At 49.1% G+C, this 16,176-nt stretch overlaps 6 protein-coding genes across 6 annotated transcripts, besides 1 other annotated feature; 1 reads left to right on the top strand and 5 right to left on the bottom strand.

The window, feature by feature from the left end:
• Window positions 1-525: 525 nt before the first annotated feature.
• UA08_05563 (DNA mismatch repair protein msh-2) lies at window positions 526-3,471 on the bottom strand (the record flags this gene model as incomplete). The annotated part of the gene is made up of 2 exons (XM_020267847.1): window positions 526-3,333; window positions 3,448-3,471. 2 exons carry the CDS (start codon window positions 3,469-3,471, stop codon window positions 526-528), a joined length of 2,832 nt encoding a protein of 943 aa, XP_020119385.1.
• Window positions 3,472-4,265: 794 nt separating this feature from the next.
• UA08_05562 (hypothetical protein) lies at window positions 4,266-4,572 on the top strand (the record flags this gene model as incomplete). The annotated part of the gene is made up of 3 exons (XM_020267846.1): window positions 4,266-4,424; window positions 4,480-4,516; window positions 4,568-4,572. 3 exons carry the CDS (start codon window positions 4,266-4,268, stop codon window positions 4,570-4,572), a joined length of 201 nt encoding a protein of 66 aa, XP_020119278.1.
• A 1,738-nt stretch (window positions 4,573-6,310) lies between these two features.
• UA08_05561 (hypothetical protein) lies at window positions 6,311-7,654 on the bottom strand (the record flags this gene model as incomplete). Its single annotated transcript, XM_020267845.1, has 1 exon — window positions 6,311-7,654. The coding sequence occupies one exon, from the start codon at window positions 7,652-7,654 to the stop codon at window positions 6,311-6,313; it is 1,344 nt and encodes a 447-aa protein (XP_020119279.1).
• A 629-nt stretch (window positions 7,655-8,283) lies between these two features.
• UA08_05560 (hypothetical protein) lies at window positions 8,284-8,838 on the bottom strand (the record flags this gene model as incomplete). The annotated part of the gene is made up of 3 exons (XM_020267844.1): window positions 8,284-8,481; window positions 8,552-8,652; window positions 8,727-8,838. 3 exons carry the CDS (start codon window positions 8,836-8,838, stop codon window positions 8,284-8,286), a joined length of 411 nt encoding a protein of 136 aa, XP_020118997.1.
• A 980-nt stretch (window positions 8,839-9,818) lies between these two features.
• UA08_05559 (hypothetical protein) lies at window positions 9,819-11,867 on the bottom strand (the record flags this gene model as incomplete). The annotated part of the gene is made up of 1 exon (XM_020267843.1): window positions 9,819-11,867. The coding sequence occupies one exon, from the start codon at window positions 11,865-11,867 to the stop codon at window positions 9,819-9,821; it is 2,049 nt and encodes a 682-aa protein (XP_020118998.1).
• Window positions 11,868-13,672: 1,805 nt separating this feature from the next.
• Window positions 13,673-13,743: a repeat region (Identified by RepeatMasker using a combination of RepBase library and repeat library created with RepeatScout).
• Window positions 13,744-14,738: 995 nt separating this feature from the next.
• On the bottom strand, window positions 14,739-16,157 carry UA08_05558 (hypothetical protein; the record flags this gene model as incomplete). Its single annotated transcript, XM_020267842.1, has 1 exon — window positions 14,739-16,157. The coding sequence occupies one exon, from the start codon at window positions 16,155-16,157 to the stop codon at window positions 14,739-14,741; it is 1,419 nt and encodes a 472-aa protein (XP_020119000.1).
• Window positions 16,158-16,176: the final 19 nt, after the last annotated feature.

Below are 16,176 nucleotides of genomic sequence, written 5' to 3'. Positions count from 1 at the left end.
GCTGATATCAAATGCGAAGATAGAGGGTACGGCGTAGCGGTTCGAGTCAGAAGGAAAAAAAGAGCATTCTCCCAATATTGATGGGGAAAGAGATTGAATTTCGAGAGGAAAGCAGCGTGTTTTTGTCAGGGGATCTTGTTTGCTGGTGATGATCGCGATTGGTGGCATCCCGGGCACGTGATTGTCAGACATCTACTGCTGCTGACGGTTCTACAAAGGCGTTGCAGACTAAATCTGGGTTGTTGAATTATCTTTTCAAAAAAAAAAAAAAAAAAAAATTAAATGGGACAGTTTCTGAGCGCTAGAGATATAATCAACAATATAGAATTACTCCCCCAGCCGCAGGACAGTCAAAGATGAGGATATTTCCTCTTCATTATCAGTAAAATATTATACATCATCAACCCATATTGTGTGTTTGTTCTAGACCTTCCAACCAATTACTCCGTAAAAGAATAGCCTTGTGCCTGATAATCGAACTGATATAAACTCAAAATAGCGCAAATAGATCAAGTCGAGAGCGGTCTATAAAGCTTTGATGCCCTGGAACATCTTATTTGACTGCAACTTCTCATCTGCTGCAACTAAATCACGCATGATCTTGCGTTTTTCTTCCGTTGTCATATTCTCCTTCCCTGGACCCTCAATCTCAGCCTTCCACTTGAGTAGCATCGATTTCAACAGAGCATTGCCTTCTTCTACTTCTTCTTGCGTATAACCATCGAGACCCGCGGACTCCTTCTCCTGGTTATCAGCAGTTGCTGATGTGAAATCTTCCAGCTCTTCTGCCTTCTGCCTAGCCATATTGACAACCTTTTCTGGGAACCGGACAAGTTCGGCGACATGAATGCCAAAGGATTGATCACAAATGCCAGGCTCGACGCGGTACAGGAGTGTGACTTCTCTTTTCTTCTTGCCCTCTTGCTCCTTACCATCTCCAATAAAAGCCACGACATGCAAGTTCTTCGCAGACTTTGGATAACGATCGGCCAAAGCCGTCAGCTCATGAAAATGAGTTGCAAACATGCCGAAGCAGCCTATCTCGGTAATAATATGCTCGGAAATAGCCCACGCAAGACCAAAGCCATCGTATGTACTGGTTCCTCGACCGAGTTCGTCAATGATAATCAAGGACTCCGAGGTGGCAGACTTTAGAATATTCGAAGTTTCAAGCATTTCCGCCATGAAGGTCGACACACCCTTGAGCTGGGAATCACTCGCCCCCACTCGAGCTAGGATGCAGTCAAATATAGTTAACTCTGCTTCGGTACATGGCACGAAGCAGCCAATCTGGGCCATCAGCGCGATGACCCCAATTTGTCGAATGTAGGTAGATTTACCACCCATGTTCGGTCCAGTAATGATCAGGAACGAGGACTCATCTCGCACAAGTGAAACGTCGTTGGTGATAAAAGAAATGTCGTCTTGCATTTCCATGCATGGGTGGCGCGCTTCTTTCAAAATAGTGTTCCCTGTACCTCGTGGATGCATTGAAGGACGAACATATGCTGTTGGGGCGTGGACTGATACATGCGCGAAGCTCACAATAACATCCAGATGAGACAGTGTCCCGGCTAATTGTTCAAGCACTGGACAATAGGAAGTAGCAACATTGACTACTTCTTGAACAAGTCCCGACTGCGTGCGGTTGTAATTCGATGACAATTGATCATGCTCTCTACGGAGTTCTTGCATTGTTTTGGTGGTGAAATAGACACCGTTCTTCTGTGTCGAGCACTCTTGATACCCGCGTTTATTGCGAATACAACCGGCTTCATTCCGGGTTAACCTGAAGCACCAGCCATGAACACGGTGGTTCTCAAGGAAAAGCTTCTTTTCCATGTCCTGGTTTAAGTCCCGAGCGACAGTTCGATGCTCCACATTCATGTCATGCCTAAGCTTGTCTAGCTTCTTCCGAATGACTCGGAGGCTATCATCAAATTCTGGCTTTATGATAAATTCGTGACGATCAAGCGCATCAAGGTCGACTGTAGTCTCAACCATCTCCTCAAGTTTTGCAAGACTGTTGGAAAGTCCGCGCAACTTCGTCGTGTATTGCTCATCCAAGGGAGTCTGATATTGCTCGTCCATGACGTTCTCAAAGCTATTAATAAAGCCTGGTAAGCGGATAGCAACCTGATAGACTCGCACGACGTCTTCCAAGTTTGCCTGGCTACGCTGAAAGCGCTTTGCTAGCCTATATAAATCGGGAATTGCCCGTAAATGTTCCTCTTGCATAGTCTGGCGTAGCTCTGTGTCAACGACAAATGCCTCGACTAATTGATGTCGCTTTTTGATTTCAGTGATATCCATGAGTGGTTGCTTGAGCCATTGAGCAAGCAGTCGACTTCCCACTGGTGTCTTGCAATGGTTTAAGAGGCCGTACAAACTCATGCTCTTTGCCCCGTCCCGGGGACCTGGCATTAGGTTGAGTGCACGTAGAGCTGACGCATCTAGCTTCATATATTGTGAAAGATCATGCTGGAAGAGTTGATACTGCCCGAAATTGGTTGAATCGGACATCACCCCCAAATATTTGATCAAAGACGCTGCAGCACCCATGGCCAGTTTCAATTCTGTTTGGGGTAGAGTTGCAGCTGACCGCTCATCACGCAAAAGTCTGGTCAAATCTTGCTCAATGTCTCTAGTACCAAAGTCTGCCACAGGCCGTTCGGTAATAGCAATTCCACAAGTATCAGCAATGGCTCTAAGCTTTCCCAATTCGGCATCCTTCTTTGAACTGTCAAGCTGAATGACACATTCTTTTACGCCGAGCTGAATCACAAGCGACTCAAAATTAGAGTAAACGTCATTGTCGAGGAACTCGCTAACACCGAGCTCTCTAACGCTGGCATCGGCGAAACAAACACCAATATTCTTGGCCTCTGTCGAGCGAGCGGAGACTTTAACAGCAAGGATGATAGGCGCCGAGTCCATTGCCGTTCCGCCTGCACCACCAAGTTCTTCTTCAACATCCTGCAAGTTTCCTGGGCTAGCTTGCTTTCCTAGTCTCCATTGGCCTCGTCCGCCTTCCCCGGAGACCCAGATCTCAACTCGCTTGTTCAGACGGAAAAGCGCCTCTCGGATAAAGCTTCGAAAGACTGTCACGCTCAAAGTCACAGAGGGCAGGCCACCGGAATCACTTCGACCTAGTGTTCGAAGAACAGAGGTAGTTTTGTATACGGTGCGGGCGATGAATTCAGCATCAGTGCCATGGGCTGTGTACCAGTCACCGCGGTCGAATAATCGAATTGTCGTTGGATTGCTTTCATTAACGGCATCTTTAGCAGGTAGCGACCGGAAAAAGCGAATAAAGCCGACTTCATCATCGACCTAGGAAGGTTATGGGTTAGCCAAAGTACTATTTTGCCTCGCGGCGTAAGAAAGATAGTAAAGGAGAATGAGGCATTTCAAAGCACACTGCTATCATATAAATAGAATCCATACCTTCAGCTCCGGCCGTGAAGACATCTTGTCGTTTTCCTTTATGTCGCGACAGGGGAAGTTGTCACAGTAGTTTTTCCAAGCCGCTGAGCAGCATCGAATCGGGGGAGACGCGAACCGGGAGGACGCGGTCACGTGATCACGCGTTCGTGTTTTAAATGACTTTCTCGAATAGGAATAGCCTGGCTATATCATTTCTATCAATCATTTTCATATACTCGACTTGGATCAATGAGACATCTCCTGCCAGCTCTGCTTGTACGAGAAGAAACGGGAAAAAAAAAGGAAAGCAATCCCGTAACCAGGGCATAGGTCTGGAGTTTGTTCGACAAATGATCAGGTGAATCCTTGATTTAGCTTGAGCCAAATTAGTTACGGTAAAGCTAGGATATTATACATTATGCTATGCTCCCGAGCTTCATTTTCCCTGTCGTCTAGGAGGAGCATTGGCGAGGCATATTTTCACAGTGGAGATCATATCAAAACATAATTATCTTCCCACCCATACACGACCAATATATACGGTTGGACATCTTTGCCGGACTCTACAATCGCCGTCTGGGGCCAGAAGCAATTCACAGGTCTTGTCTGATATAAGAGGTCATGGGCCAACCTTTGATCAACCAGCTGAGCGTAAATAGCACCCTGCCTTGTTGGAGACATATTTGAATTCATGGAATATCACGTCATGGGCGTATCGGGACTTATGCAGGGTGAATATCGGTGGTAGGCCGAAATAACCACCCATCCCTGCACAGCGACCTTGTGTTGCGTGTACATTCGAGGGCCGTGCGAACAGTGTATACAAATGCTTGCTGGTCATGGCGAAGTACTGTTTCTCTTCAAAAGATGCCCGGAAAGAAATATACCCAGCCCGCAACACCTCCAGAACTTCCAACCGCGCCAGCCGATCCTCGCAAAGAGTTGTATTATCCAGCGGAAAACAGCGGGAAACAAAGTATATTATTGTATTCAAGGAGGTAAGCGGTCCGTCAGCTGTAGTTAGTTCGAACACAATCTCATTGTTTTTGGCAGAACCTGAATGGCGTCAAGCACCCAATTATTGCATATGGTAAGTCAGCAGTATTTGTTTGATGAGTATATATACTGACTTCTGGAGCAGGTTAAAGACGATGCCACACTGGAACCGTTTATAATATAAATGCTGAATATATTCGCCAGCGGATTGACGCATAGCACCGACAATTTAGCAATGTGCATCCTCTCTGTCTTGGATGACTTTCATCACCCACTTCCAAACTTTTGAATCTGCCACGAAAATCTGTTCTCTTTGAAGACAGCGGTGATGAGATTGCCATTGTAAGACAAAAGTCAAGTTTTTAGCTATTGACCTTTTCAATATGTCTTTCTTGAAATAGCCGTCTTCTGCTTGTTGTATTTTCTCAAGAGGTTCATCTTCCATCTGCATCTCTTTGTAGTGTTGTGTGTTGCGAAGTAAAAAGCGTTTATTGGAAAAAATTAGACTTCATGTCCTCTTCAGCGCCATTTATATGGAACCAGATCATACTAAATAGGCCATAGTCGTCTATCGAGTCGAAGTTGAGAAGTCGGGTCAGCGGCGAGGCGCAGTTGCTCTGCTGAAGTAGTTTAGAAATCTTATTTTCAGGGCAATCCATCCTTCCCATATCCCGTGAGGAAGCAGTTTTGAAGCCATCCTCAAAGCAGATGACGAGATCTAGATTGAGTTTATCGCGTGATTTGTGGCAGTCCAGGAGGGAGGGATTAGGAGCATGACATCAGGGACTGACGAACAAAAAGCCCAATCAATGATGCATGTAATGTTGAAGTCATTGTCAATGTATATATTGTTAACACTCAAATCAGAGTGGCATAGCGGAAATAAAGTAGAGTATTCTTTTGGTAGGCTTTGCAACCATTTTGGAATCATGTCACGAAGAGCCTCTCCGGCGATATTATAGCCAAGCCTCCTAATTTCCTATTTCGGATAATTTCGTTGTTTCCTATCTTGGTAAGTGATGCACGGAGAAGAAATCGACAAATAACAGTATTAGCAATATAGAAGTAAATAACAATGAATGTAAAAAACTACTCCATGTAAAAGTCTTGAATAACACCAATAACTACTGCTGCATACGACGATCACCTATGCCAGTGCGAGTCTGTTAGGAATACAAATACACATAAATCTACTAGCTAGTAGCCAAGTTCTCTTCTCTTCAGCTAAGAATCATGCCAATCAATCCAGGCTACTGACTACATGAGATTGTCCCTCTTCCCCGATTCATTCTCACACATAACTAGCCACTAGTCATGCAATGCACCGACGACCCAGTACGTCAAAGGATGAAGACATCCGACCGGAAAAGCAGGGATTAATCTATCACTAGTGATTCAAGCGTATGCTTGTTTTTTCGCCGGTGCAATGTGTGCGGAAGAAGTTGGTTAATCCGAGTCCTGTCATACTAGCTAATGCATACCATGTACAAGCATAGTCAGTCAGGTCGGCAGTTGGGAACATGAGGCGGAATAGATGGAGCGAATGTTGATATTACTAACTGGTCTTGTTGTCAACCGTGTTGTCTGGCAGAATTGTTTCGGTATAGGTATGCATGGATGACTAGGACCCTGGTCTGAATTGGAGTCTAGGATGATACTGGTTGGAGCTGATCTGGCTTGCCATATATGTATTACCTGATTCAAATACCGTATCAAGTTGTAGCCTGAAGCTCCGCTTTCTCAAGGCTGGTTGTATTTAGAAATTCAATATTATAACTATGCATTCTGGTATATAGATACATTGCAAAACAAACAACGCCCGCTAAATGCACAAAATGACGGAAAAAAAAAAAAAAAAAAAAAAACCGTGTCCAAGTGAATATATAATTCAAAACTGCATCTTGCTCACTTTAATCCCAATATCCCTCGGCGACACATCATAGCCAGACATCAACACCACCGACTTCAGGGTACCAACAGTAACAACCTCAATCCAGTCCCCCGCCACATCCTGCTGGGCTAGTATATCCAAACACGCGGCAATCTCATCGGCAGGGATAGGATTGCGCAGAGAGTCCTGCACTGTTTGTATAAGACTCTGCGATATAAATGGTTTCTTCTGCATGACGACGCAGCCCGTTCTTGTCATCGTGTGAGGAGGCCTCAGCATGGCAAGCACTTGAGCCACCTCCTCAGCGCGCTGGGCGGCAGACCGACGGAGTAGCTGCTCCTTTGTCGGCGCAGGGCCGAGTTTCGACTGCAAAAGCTCCTTGTTCTTGATACGCTCGAACAGGCCTTTGCGACGATCCGCTACGGGGTCGCGCGATACAGCGTCTGCAGCTGTTGGGGTTGTTTCGGCGGCTTTCATCAATGCGGTTTTGGCCTTGATCACGCCGCCCTTGAGATCTTGTAGTCGCTGCTGGCCCTTGCGGAATGTGGTGAGCGGGGTAAGACAGTCGTGGATGGGAGCGAGATCCAGTTTGTCCACATCAAATACATCTTTGTGGGTTTCCTCTTTCTGTGCGACTTGCTGTTGTTCCCTCCATTTCTGGTCCAAAAGCGAGACGAACCGTTCCTGAAGCCGATTCTCATCCAGGAGCCCCGCCGTATTATTGTTATCCATGCATCGTTCAAGACAGACTTTACCAAGTCCATAGTTTGCAATTCGAAACCGCCCCCCGTTTTCATTACCCTGATTCCATACCTGCACTATCCTCTGCACATCCTTGACCGCGACCTTGCGCTTCTTCCATATCTTCTCGATACTGGGCAGCAGCTCTCGCAGATCCGTGGCTGTCGAGGCATCATTATGAGCAGAGTGCAGGGACAGCGCTTTTAAAAAGGAGGAATGCAGATTCGCAAAGTCGGTGAATGCGGCGGGATGTGCGGTGTCGTGGTCGCTGAGTTTGACGGAGAATTTCTTGACAGATGGCAATTTCTGTTGTTTGCTAATCCTGGAGCTGCGCGGCGTCGAGACGGAGAGATTGCTGAATTTCAGGGTTTTGGACGGAGTGTCCGCGACGACGGATTTCCCCTGTTCGTTGGTGATTTCGTTGAGCTTGCGTTTCTTGGAAGGCGAGGCTTCGGGCAGCAGGAGCGACTTGGACGATGCAGAAGCAGCAAGAGCGCCGGGCTTGGATGTTCGCGTGAAGCGCTGGATGCCTATGCCTCCTGCCTGCGCCGACTGCGAGCGAGGCAGGCGAGAGCGAGAGCGAGTTGTTGCCGCTGGCATTATTTTTTTCCCCCTTCCTACTTCCTTCCTTGGTTGTACAGAAATTGATTGAAGCTGACTGAATGCGTTGTCAAAGGTAGGAACGATGGGATCTGCTTTGTGCTGTGTGGTGCGCTGTGGTGTCTCTTTTTTTTGGTGTTTGTTTTATGTTTTCTCCCCCGTGGCTAAAGAAAGAAACTCCCGTGCACGCGTCGTCGCGTCGTCGCGCCGATTTCGCGTCGCACTTTAGCGGCCCTTTCCGAATTGGGAAATAATCTTCTTGATTTCTGATGAACAGACAAAACAGTCTAATCAGACCATTCGCATAACTAACTTAACTAACTATCCATCCAGCTTATTATATAAACCATACGCACCGTGTTTTGGCGTCGGTGCATGAATTCTCCGAGTCGCCACAGCAATGCACGGAATGTGAAGATACGAGCATGCATTCCCAACTCATACAATGCTTTTTGTATCTGATGCTAGACTCGTGTCTAGACCGATGGACACTCGGAAGCATCATTTCATCATTAGTTAATCAAGTAACTACTAGTTAAGTTACATACATTCACAGTTCATCCTAGGTATCCACCCCCTCCCTCTCTTGATACAAGGCAAAAAAAAAGGCAAAAAGGACTGAGCTCAGATCACTTCCCAAACCACCCTCCAACACTCTTCTTCGCCTCCGACGCCTTCTCTTCCACTTTCCGATCCCAATTATCCACCTTGGCACCCACACTGCGCGCCGTGTCCTGGCGGAGACGATCAACCCGATCAAGACTCTCCTTTGCGCCGTCGCCGACGCGTTCGTTTGTTTGTCTGGCTTTGGAGGATGTTGTATCCAACTATTTCACCTCATTAGCAAGATTGATTCTGAGAGGGGTGAAAAAAAGAATAAAAGGAAGGGAGGAGGACAATTTCGTCAATTTTAGCACCCGCTCGTTCTCCGAGTTCTTCGCTGCTAGTGGTGCTGCTGGTGGTGGTGTCTAGTTTGTTGCGTGCTTTGGCTGCGTCGGCTGTTTTTCAATCAATCAATCGGTTAGTCAGTCAGTCAGCTCAGGTTGAATTCATAAGAGAAAAAGGTTCGCACCTTTTGCCCTCGCCTTGGCGCTGTCGACATTTCCGCCGGACTGGTATAGATAGTAGCCGCCGACGCCAGCAGCGCCGAGTCCGAGGTAGAGTGGGAGACGGGACTTGGACATTATTGTGTCTTGATGCCTTCTTCTTTCGTGCGACTGTAGATGTGAAGGTTTTGGGTGTAGGAGAAGTAAGAGTTGATTGAGGTCGGGACAGGTTATAGTTAGTAGGTAGGGTTCTGCAACGATGACGTGAGTCTGGCTGCTCACGAGAATGGTATTGTTACATACATACACGATACAACCTTCAACTAGTATCTATATAGTTATGTAGTATATAGTACATAGTACATAGTATATGGTAAATGCTAGGAAAATTATAGATCCTTTATGCATTTACATAATCGATACGTAAGACAACCCAACTACGACACTTGCTGTGTCCACGTCCCATGCCATTCGTACATATATCTGTCTGTACTCCAGTCATCGAGAGACTAAATACTAAATAGAGACGGAAGAGGATACACTGCCAATCTGGTATGGTAAGGTAAGTACTACGTAGAACCAACTGATGAGGTCATCGTTTTATACATGTCACGCTAGACCGGAAACGGCGGCATATTGTATCCAATTTCAGACTCATCTCATAATCAGCTCTGAAAATATATAAATAAAATAATTTCATAATACCAAGTTACATATATTCGAAGCGAAGCCAAGAAAGAATGTCGGTCATGAGAAACAAAACGAAGGGTCATGGCCGGGTATATCCAATATCCATATCCATATTCATACCACACGAATAACGTGAATCATAAGACATAAAACGTCAAGCGTAAGCTTACCATAGCATAGCATAACAAGACATAACAACGTGAACAAACGTCGTCGAATAAAACAAATCCTGCTGGAAAACCTCCTGTATACACCAAATTCGTGAATCATATCATAGCGTCGTCAGGGAATTGAAGTTGAAGTTGAAAAAAGGAGCTGAGAGAGTGAGCGCGCGATCGTATCAATCTGTAGACGGCGTGCGTGTAAAAAAAAAAAAATTTTAACTCAATCGTCAAGACTATAGTTAGAAAATAATGAATAGACACTGCCTAGAATAACCGTGTAGCAGCAGCAGTCTTGCCCTCGCTGGTTGCAACCGCCACAAGTGCTTCCAAGCGACCCATACCACCCGACCCACCAGATGAACTGTCAAGCATACCGGGGCGGTTGGATGGGGGATAACCACTCTTCAACTCATTCATTAGCTTGATTCCTTCATCTTCAAATGCTGTCAGAAAGAAACTCACATGTGCAGCCTCATGGGCTATCGCGGGCTCTACATGTCCATTGCTATGTACAATGGCCGGATGATACTCCATAGAAACGGTCGACGGAGTAGCAACACCTTCGCTACTGCTGGAATCTTCAGGAGACGTGCGCGTCACGTGAGAGCCAGGTGTCCCAGAAACAGTAGCAGCAGCCTGCAAGCTGTACCGATGTGAATTTTGGGGCGTGGAAGGCTCCTGCCGTATTTGTACATTTCCTCCTGCATTAGAAAAAGGCTGTCCACTGCTCAACGGTCGAGACCCAATGCTGTGGATTTCCCCTAACGTCTGCTGGCCCCACGGGGTTGTCACTTCCTTATATGCGGGGTGGGAGCTTCCATTGCCCAGGGTGAGTCCCGTGAGATTGTAGTGTAGGTCCCAAGACCCCTGGGCACGGCGGTGCCCTGGACCTGAGATTGGAGGAGGCGGCGCGGGGGGGCGATTTGTCGGTGGTTGTCCGCCAAAGCCAGGGGTAAAAGCTTGGGTTGCAGCAGGATGCGGTCCTCGGCTGGGTGTGTCGACTTGCATAGGACTAAGTCTGCGTAAAGGAGGAGTGAGTGGACGACTCTGAATAACCTTATCAAAGCTTTCAATGCCGGGAAGTCGGGTGGTCTGGTTATCAGCATGCCCAGCGCCAAAGGCCGGACGAAGAGTGTTGGCTGCTGACTCCTCATACTTGACCAACCCGCTGGTAGCCGGTCGAGGATGGTATGTTGAAGGGTGCCAAGTGCGCCGTCGCAACTCGGCCTCGGACGGAGTAATACCTTCATCCCGAGACGGTGCAAAGCTTGAACTCGTAGGACTGGCATATACAGCGGAGCTTGGAGTGTACGAAGCGTGGGGATGGCCCGTCGAGGTCATATACGGTGGCGGATACGTATCATGGTTGGTGAATGGGTTCGGCCCTGTTGGAACAGACAGACGCCGAGCGTGACCCCTTGCATCCCAGAATCCAGGCTGTGAAGTAGTCGAGAGAGGAGAAGCATAGTGGGAACCGACCCCCCCGCCAGCAGAAAATGTGGGATAGTTGCTACCGGGTGATGGGCCTGGGATGGAGCGAATTTGACTAGGCGGAGTCGTTGGCTCGGGCATGGCGCCCAAAGAAAGGTGTGCCCGTGCGGAACCGTCATTGGCCATGATCAGAGGGGGCGGTCGTCGCCGCAAGTCCGAAGGCTGACTCATAGTGGAAGCAGTTGAAGCGATGCTTGATGTGGACAAATTCCGGCTGTGTCCTCTGGCATGGCCGCCCTGGCTTCCCGTAGTGCCGGCTCGCGCACGACCCTGGGGAGGACGCACGCGATCGGTGCGAATTTGGCGCTGAAACCGAGTACCTGTGGCGGCGAGCGAGTCTCCGGGGATATCCTCATTCACATGGACCGTCTGGGCATGTTGGCGCAAGTTATCGAGCCGTGAAAAGCGCCTCGAACAATGGCATTGAAAGGGACGCTCGCCGGTGTGTTTGCGAATGTGACGGGCGAGATGTTCGCTTCGGGTAAAGCTTAGCTGACAGGGTGGGAAGTCGGTGCAGAAAAACCGCTGGCCCTTTTTCTTCTTCGACGGCGGAGCGGTCTCTTCGGCGTCGTGCTCATTATCCGAAGGCTCCCGGTCAGGCTCATCATCGGCCACGGTGGTTTCGTCTCCTGTCGAAGCGATCGATGGCGCTCGTTGTTCTGCTGCGGATGACAGGGCTTGGGTTTGTGATGGGTTCGTCGTCGAGGGTTTGGAGTCTCGAGACTCGGGCGAGTTCGGCCGTGGAGTAGCGGATGTTGTCACGTCCTCCATCGCCAGGCTACTCGATGCCGGGGTACTGTTCACGGGGAGAAACGAGGTCATATCGAAATCTTATGGACAGACAGATATAATGAGAATCGGCCAGGGACTGTGACAGTGAAGATAAAAGACGGTATAGCGAAGCGGTGAAATATGTGATATGTACCAAATCGATTAATACCAGTTTCCCGGTGATACAAAATCCAAGCCAATATTCGAAGATAAGAAAAGAAGAGTAACGAAAGGGCCGCTCCGTGGCGCGCCGACAAGGCTATCTAACCGGAAGAGGCGATGATCGAGTCGGCGCATAGGATGGAGGATGGATGAAGAGTAGATGGAGGAGGATGCGGCGGTGGGGAGACGTGAGATGATGTGAGACGAGGAGAAAGATGCGAGCGGCTGAGACCGGCCGCCGACAAAAGGGACGGCGTGTGTTGCAGTTGATCCGTGAACGAGGCGTAACGGGAGGCAGAGAAGCGCGTGAGGAGAAGAAGAAGAGGAAGAGGAGGAGGAGGGGGAGAGAGGCGGGGAAAAAAAGAAAGAAAGACGATCAAGTGCAGTAGGACATGTCTCTGCTCGTCTTTTCTGCCAGCAGGGACACTCGCACGAGCTGGGTGTTCAATAATACTCCCTTTTGCTCTGGCGACGTCGTGGTCGGTGTGCAGGCGATGGGAGGGAGGGATGGATGGATGGATGGACGGATGGAACTAATGCGTTCGGGGCGGAATTCCCGCTGGGCAGGTTCGGTGTCAGAAGGATCAACCCAGCTCCTTCGCTTGACCGGAGCAGGAGACGCAGATTCGACGAAGCGAGAGGATGTGAGCAGCGAGAATGAAGGGGAGAAGGATAGGGCTGTGCAGGAGAGATCGGATATGTATGAGTGGGGGGAGGAGCGACGAGGAAGGAGGATGACGGCAAGACTAGAGCAGACGCGAGGGGCAGAGGGCCCGCCCACTGTCCAGGCCCGCGCGAGCCACGGTTGACCAGGCACAAACAAGTTTTCTCATGTACCTTTCAAAGGACTTTGCATTCAGTCATCTATATCATGCGCACAACAACTCTACTCCTCGCGGTCGACGTCTATATCCACGGCATCGCTTCAGCAGATGCTGTCCGTATGTATCTGTTGGAGGCTACGAGGGAGTGGAGATCCAGGAACCTGACTAAGCCGATGATGATTCATTGATCTTCTGGCGTGAGTTACTGTTTGCGACGATGCGTCTAGATATATATATACACTTCTGTCTCTCTGCCTCTCTCTCTGCCTCCCTCTCCCTCTCTCTATATGTCTGTGTTAGTATAGCGTCACAACCTTGCCAACGTCATACCAAGACAGCCGTTAGTTAGGTACGATCGTCTCGGTCGATCGCCGGGATGATGAAACGCTGCAGCGCCCATCAGCCCATGGTATGGAACGTTCTTTTTTTCTCCTTCCCCGTCTAGTTCTTTCTTTCTTTCTTTCTTCTTTTCTCCCCCCCTCCTTTCCTCTTATCGAAAAAGAAAAAGAAAAAAAGAACGATCGAAACGTGTTTGTAGATCTAAGGATTCCATCGATCGTACGTAACGTAGGACGGAAGCGGCAATCGGGCTGATGAGCACTGACGTAGCCTTGCCCTGTCCAAGCTATAGATTCCGTTTCGTCCGGGAGAAATCTTTCTTCTTATCCTTGTGGGGAACGTTTCGGGGAGCGGGCTTGTGCAGAGGAAGTATCCATGGACGTGGTTCTTGTGGATGTGCGAAGGTCAAGGTTGAATTGGTAGTTAGTTAGTCTATCGATGATGATGACTCGAGTGGCGAGCGGCACTCGTGACTAGATTATTCATCGTTCCGACTTCCGCATCGAGACATGCCGGTGATGATTCGTGAGAGCCATGCCATGCCAATGCCAATGCCATGCTATGCCATGCCAATGCCAATGCCATGCTATGCCATGCAGTGCAGCGCATTTATGCAGCAGTGCCTAGGCCGTATTCGCAGTGCGTACGTGCCTGGCGGTCGGTCATGTGTCAGAGCGGCTGTTTCCAGGGGTTACTAACGTGTTGTTCTACTGCCGCCAGACTCCGTCGAGAGTACCTGCGTAGAGCGATGCTGCCATTGCTGGATACAGCCTCGACCTGGGCGCACGATGAATGCTAAAAACATATAACGAGAAATGAAAGACGATGAATGAGTATATCAAAAGAGGAATTCATTCCCCCCCTTTGGATTTCCTTTTAGACTCTTCCCCCCACCCGCCAGGAGGCGTGGGTCTGTGCGGGCCAATCACGTCGATTGCTTATCTATCGATACTTCAGTAGACACACAGTAGACACATAGCAGTCTACCATTGTATATATAGTCTATAGTACTATATACAAGAGTATAAACAAGAGTTTAAGTCGTACCGTGACAAACAGCGGTACCACCCTTGCATGCATACAACAATCCTGATGCCTACAGGTACTCACCCCCGCATCACGACAGTTACACAAGTAACACCAATATGAAACCGGTATCTGCTACGTCTTCGTATTGCACAGTGCAGCACTGCCTGTCCACCGTACGTGTGTGCGTACGTACCTAGGTAGGGACCCGGGTTTGAAATCGGACGGGCTGAATCTTGGGGGCTGACAGGATTCTCGGTGAAAGGTCAGCAACGTGTGTACGGAGTACGTGTATCATTGTACATGAGTAGATTTCAGGATTTGAGGTGCATATGATAGTTATTGATCACATTTGAAATATCTAGCGGATAACGGAATTGTCGATACCTCGTCGCTTGCCATGCATCGCATCGAAGATGGGGATCGGCGCTTTAGATGCGAGTCATGCAAGGGGCTGGGTGACATGCTCGTATAGCACAATTCTAGCATTGAGCAGTATGGCTATGCACTATGTACTGAGATAAAGTTCCTATATTAGTTATTCTTGATTGGCTGTATGATATAGACAGCTCTATCTGCTCAATGCACCAACCACCGAACTGACCATCACCGCCGCTTCTCGCTCCCAATTCCCAACAACAACCGTCGTTCTGCCTTTGCCGTTGTGACCCTTGCCAATACTGGACGGTAACCGGGAACCTCGCAGCACGCAGTCGCGAAGATCACCCCGCAATCTGTCGCGGTTGGAGCGCAGCGTGCGCGCCGCAGCTCCACCCCGGTTGAGGATATCCTGTACGCGAGCCGGCAGCGACGACGCCAAGGAGCGCCAGTAGTAGGATGGCAGGGAGGATGTGTCTAATACTTGTAGTACAGGTTGTAGGAGCGTTTTGCCTTCTTCTGATTCCGTCTCGCTTTCCGGGCGAGGGTTAGAAGATGTCGTTATCAATGGATGAGACGGTCGTTTCAGGCCGCCTAGTAGACTCTCTAGCGCAGCTAGGTCCTGGCATCGGCTGGAGACTTCAAGCAGCGCGCGATCCAGAGTTGGTAGCGTTGCGAGCCCACGTATTAGTGAGGATAGAGACGAGGTTAAGGAATTGTGAATATATCCTTGTAACGTAGATAGAAGGAGTTCTGGCTGAAAGTCTACCGCTCGAACCCCAGCCTTCGGAGTCGGGGAGAGCAGATACAGTGTCGTAATGGCAGAGAAGAGCCTTGACTTTGTTTCCTCCGTCTGTGCATATGTAGAAGATGCTGGAGGCGGTGACTGGGCTCCATTGCCCGTCGCTGTGCTAATAGAGTTATCAACGAGCAACGACGACACGGAAAATCGGTTAATGACTTGCTGCGCCCTAGCCTTGGTGGTGTTCTCCGCGGGGATGACCAAATCGCTTCGCAGCGTTCGAATGACCTTCACCCTATCCAAGCCCTGGCCTTCCTCTCCCTCCCCGATAGCGGAAAACATCTGTCGCAGCATGAGGATGGTCGTCGCGGCACGAACCATGGCTCGATGATCATCTTTCCCGCCTGCCCGGCCTGTCACCTCGGCAATCTGGCCCTCCAGCTGTCTGCCCAGACTGATACATCGAGCCACGGCACGAGCCAGGCGCAGGGTCGCCCACGAATTCTGCGCCGCTACCCTGGCTTCTTCGGCCCCGGCCCATTTGCGGAGAACCTCCCTCTCCAGATGCTGGTAGCCATCTGCAAGAGACAAGACCTGCTCCTCGACTTCTGAGAGGATGTGCTGACTAGACTTTGCGCGGTCCTGGGTATATTCCAAGAGCGGCAGGGCAGATTTAGTGGTTAGGTTGTGGATGTGAGTGTCTATCTCTTGCACGTCGAATAGAACGCGGGATAGCGGTGTGGACAAGTCTACCTGCGTGTCATTGATGTTGTTGGTGTTGGTGACCAGGGTATTTGCAAATGATGCTGCACTGAAGTCCGGATCCAGAAATGTGTCGTAGTCTATGTATGCTGCGTCGCTCTGTGCCATGATGTGCTCAGGATCAAAA

The sequence above is a fragment of the Talaromyces atroroseus genome (assembly GCF_001907595.1).
Source record: "Talaromyces atroroseus strain IBT 11181 chromosome Unknown scaffold_7, whole genome shotgun sequence".
Lineage (NCBI taxonomy): Eukaryota > Fungi > Ascomycota > Eurotiomycetes > Eurotiales > Trichocomaceae > Talaromyces > Talaromyces atroroseus.
The sequence above is the reverse complement of the archived record's forward strand: the minus strand, read 5'-3'. Positions and strand labels throughout refer to the sequence as shown.